Source organism: Lolium rigidum, chromosome 4, assembly GCF_022539505.1.
Source record: "Lolium rigidum isolate FL_2022 chromosome 4, APGP_CSIRO_Lrig_0.1, whole genome shotgun sequence".
Lineage (NCBI taxonomy): Eukaryota > Viridiplantae > Streptophyta > Magnoliopsida > Poales > Poaceae > Lolium > Lolium rigidum.
Genome location: NC_061511.1, coordinates 79107111 through 79110373, shown reverse-complemented (window position 1 = coordinate 79110373; position 3263 = coordinate 79107111). Strand labels below are relative to the sequence as shown.

Sequence of the window (3263 nt, the reverse complement as noted above, 5' to 3'; positions counted from 1 at the left end):
ATCACTTTTTAGCATCAGGAGGCGGCCGCGAGGGTGGCTCTAGAGAAATGGCCAATTCGAGGTTTCCGTGGGACGGACTCTGGAATGCTTTGACTGACGCATCCAATCAGGCATTCACGCCGTAAAGAAATCTATGGCGCGTAGCCGCGTAGGAAGGACCCACGTGATGTCATCGCACAGGAGCTCTGAAAGAAAAGAAAAGAAAAGAGAAATATTTGACCGGAGCCTCCACTGTTCGCGCGCAGCCTCTGTCTGCAAATGAGCGGCGCTTTGTGCTCCCATCCCCATGCACGCACGCGCAGCAAAGAAAAATGGCAAATCTCCGACTCCATCGGCCATTGACGTCCTCTCCCTCCTTTCCTCCTCTTTGTCCTTGACCCCGTCTTCAGTTTATCTGCGTCACCCTCTCGACCGTTCCCCTCCTTTGCTCGACCCGTTCCCCGGCCGCCTCTCATCCCGGCCGACGTCTCAGGGTCAATCAAAAATAAAGGCAACGGCCGGCCGCCGGTGATTGAGCATCGACGGCGACCAGGCTAGCTAGGGTGGGTCGGCAGCAGCCATGGGCGGGGGAGGAGGGGGCGGCAACACGAGGGAGCTCGACCAGACACCGACATGGGCCGTCGCCTCCGTCTGTGGCGTCATCGTCCTCATTTCCATCCTCCTCGAGAAGGGCCTCCACAAAGTCGGAGAGGTCCGTCATGTCGATCGCCTTGCAATGTAGTATGTCTGTGCTGCTCTGTCTGCTCTGTTCAAATGCATGAATGGTGTTCTCTTGCGGCATGCAGTTCTTCGCGCACAGGAAGAAGAAGGCCATGGTCGAAGCCCTTGAGAAGGTCAAGACAGGTGAGCAAGAGGAAGACCACCGATGGTTAACTAATGGCTGTCGATGCATGAATTAACTAACGGATACGAATGGCGGGAGTGCAGAGCTGATGGTGCTGGGGTTCATTTCGCTGCTGCTGGTGTTCGGGCAGAACTACATCATCAAGATCTGCATCTCGGAGGCGGCCGCCGACACCATGCTCCCCTGCCGTCTCAAGAAGTCCACCATTGAAGCCGAGACCAAAGCGGACCACGGGGTCAACGCCGGCGTCGCCGAGGGTGGTGCGCACGCAACGGCGGAGCACCTCAGCCTCGGCGGCCATCCCTTCACCGCCGCCGCCTCCTTCAGCGTCCCCCACAGGATGCTCTCCGGCGGCGAGGCCAATATGAAAACCAAATGCCCTCCGGTACTCATCACCACCACCATCACAATCTCGATTACTCTGAACAAAGTCTTTGCATCCGGCTGTACACGTATCCAAATTACAGCAAAACAAATTGGGCCTGAGACTCTGTGCCAATAAATTGCAGGGAAAGGTGTCGCTCATCTCCATAAACGCGCTGCACCAGCTGCACATCTTCATCTTCTTCCTGGCCGTGTTCCATGTCAGCTACAGTGCCATCACCATGGCACTCGGCAGGGCCAAGGTACCTATGGAAAATCTCATGATTAATCTATTTTTTCAGTTATTGGTGGTGTGAGTGGTGCTTGATGATGTTTTGTCTTGCAGATACGAGCATGGAAGGAGTGGGAGAAAGAGGCGGCGGGAAAAGATTTCGAGTTCTCCAACGGTACATCAGCTTTTCCATTCAGAAATACACATTCACCTCTTATTACAATCTCTGAATTAACGGCGACGCAATTGCTGCTGCAGATCCGACGAAATTCAGGTTTACCCACGAGACATCGTTCGTCAGGCAGCACATGAACGTCCTGAACAAGACCCCGGCCTCGTTTTACATCGTAAGATTACAGTGAACGATTTCCTTTCTGAAGCTCAAGAGCTAGCACATGCACAAACTGAACCTGACATATGATCCGTGGAACTCTGTCTGAACGCAGAGCAACTTCTTCAGGCAGTTCTTCAGGTCTGTCCGGAGGGCCGACTACTGCGCGCTGCGCCACAGTTTCGTCAATGTAAGTAGCAACCAGTAATCCGTGTCATTTTTAGCTGCTAGAAATTCTTCTTCATGTTTCTGCTGATTTAGTCATGTCCTTGCTGTTGCAGGTTCATTTGGCTCCCGGCAGCAAGTTTGATTTCCAGAAGTACATCAAGCGGTCTCTCGAGGACGATTTCAAAGTCATCGTCGGGATCAGGTGCACCAACAAAACTTTTTCCACTGCCATTGATCTATTATAATAGTTACATACTACCTCTTTGCTAAACCTTTTGCTGTTTTTGGTTTGCAGCCCTACTCTGTGGGCTTCTGCGCTCATCTTCCTGCTCATCAACATCAACGGTGAGTGAGTCAGTTAATTGCATTCCTTGAACAAGGTACTGTGTGATTTCATGTTGACACTAATGGATGTCTACCAATATCAGGACTGCACACCATGCTCTGGATCTCCATAATGCCCCTTATTGTAAGTGAAATTTGAACCAGGGTTGATTGATTTTCAACATGAAAAAATGATGCTCTTGCTACATACTGTATATGGTTGATTGGTTGGTTGATGGCTGCAGATCATCCTGTCAGTGGGCACGAAGCTGCAGGGGATCATCTGCCGCATGGCGATCGACATCACGGAGCGGCACGCGGTGATCCAGGGGATCCCGCTGGTGCAGGTCAGCGACAGCTACTTCTGGTTCAGCCGACCCACCTTCGTCCTCTTCCTCATCCACTTCACGCTCTTCCAGAACGGATTCCAGATCATCTACTTCGTCTGGATCTTGGTAATTTAACTTTCCATCTCCATATATCATCTCTGCGATCTGGATCGATTGTTCGAATGATTTGTGAGCTGCGTACGTGCAGTACGAGTACGGGATGGACTCTTGCTTCAACGATTCAAAGCAGTTCGTCTTCATGCGTCTCTGCCTCGGGTAAACCAAGCAACCAACTAACCAAATCTCTCTCAGTTGTGATCGATCTGTAATTCTTCATGCATATACTTGGAGTAGATGAACGGATTGATTTTGTCTGTCACGCAGGGCGGTGGTGCAGGTGCTGTGCAGCTACGTGACGCTACCGCTGTACGCGCTGGTGTCGCAGATGGGATCCACGATGAAGCAGTCTATCTTCGACGACCAGACCTCCAAGGCGCTCAAGAACTGGCGCGCCGGCGTCAAGAAGAAACCGGCGGACAAATCAAAGCACGGCGGGTCGCCCTCGGGGAGTCCGCAAGCCGGAAGTCCCAGGGGCGAAGACAGCAGCGGCATCGCGCTCACGGAGAGGAAGGACGGCGACACGGGGCAGGAGGCCGGCGCCGCCAAGAAAGG

The 3263-nt window shown here is 52.6% G+C and overlaps 1 protein-coding gene across 1 annotated transcript; it reads left to right on the top strand.

Moving 5' to 3' along the window:
* The first annotated feature begins 559 nt into the window (after positions 1 to 559).
* LOC124646470 (MLO-like protein 5) lies at positions 560 to 2802 on the top strand. The gene is made up of 11 exons (XM_047186574.1): positions 560 to 691; positions 786 to 843; positions 928 to 1229; positions 1354 to 1470; positions 1554 to 1614; positions 1698 to 1786; positions 1886 to 1960; positions 2052 to 2140; positions 2234 to 2283; positions 2367 to 2407; positions 2508 to 2802. Exons 1-11 carry the CDS (start codon positions 560 to 562, stop codon positions 2724 to 2726), a joined length of 1233 nt encoding a protein of 410 aa, XP_047042530.1. The 3' UTR covers positions 2727 to 2802.
* Positions 2803 to 3263: the final 461 nt, after the last annotated feature.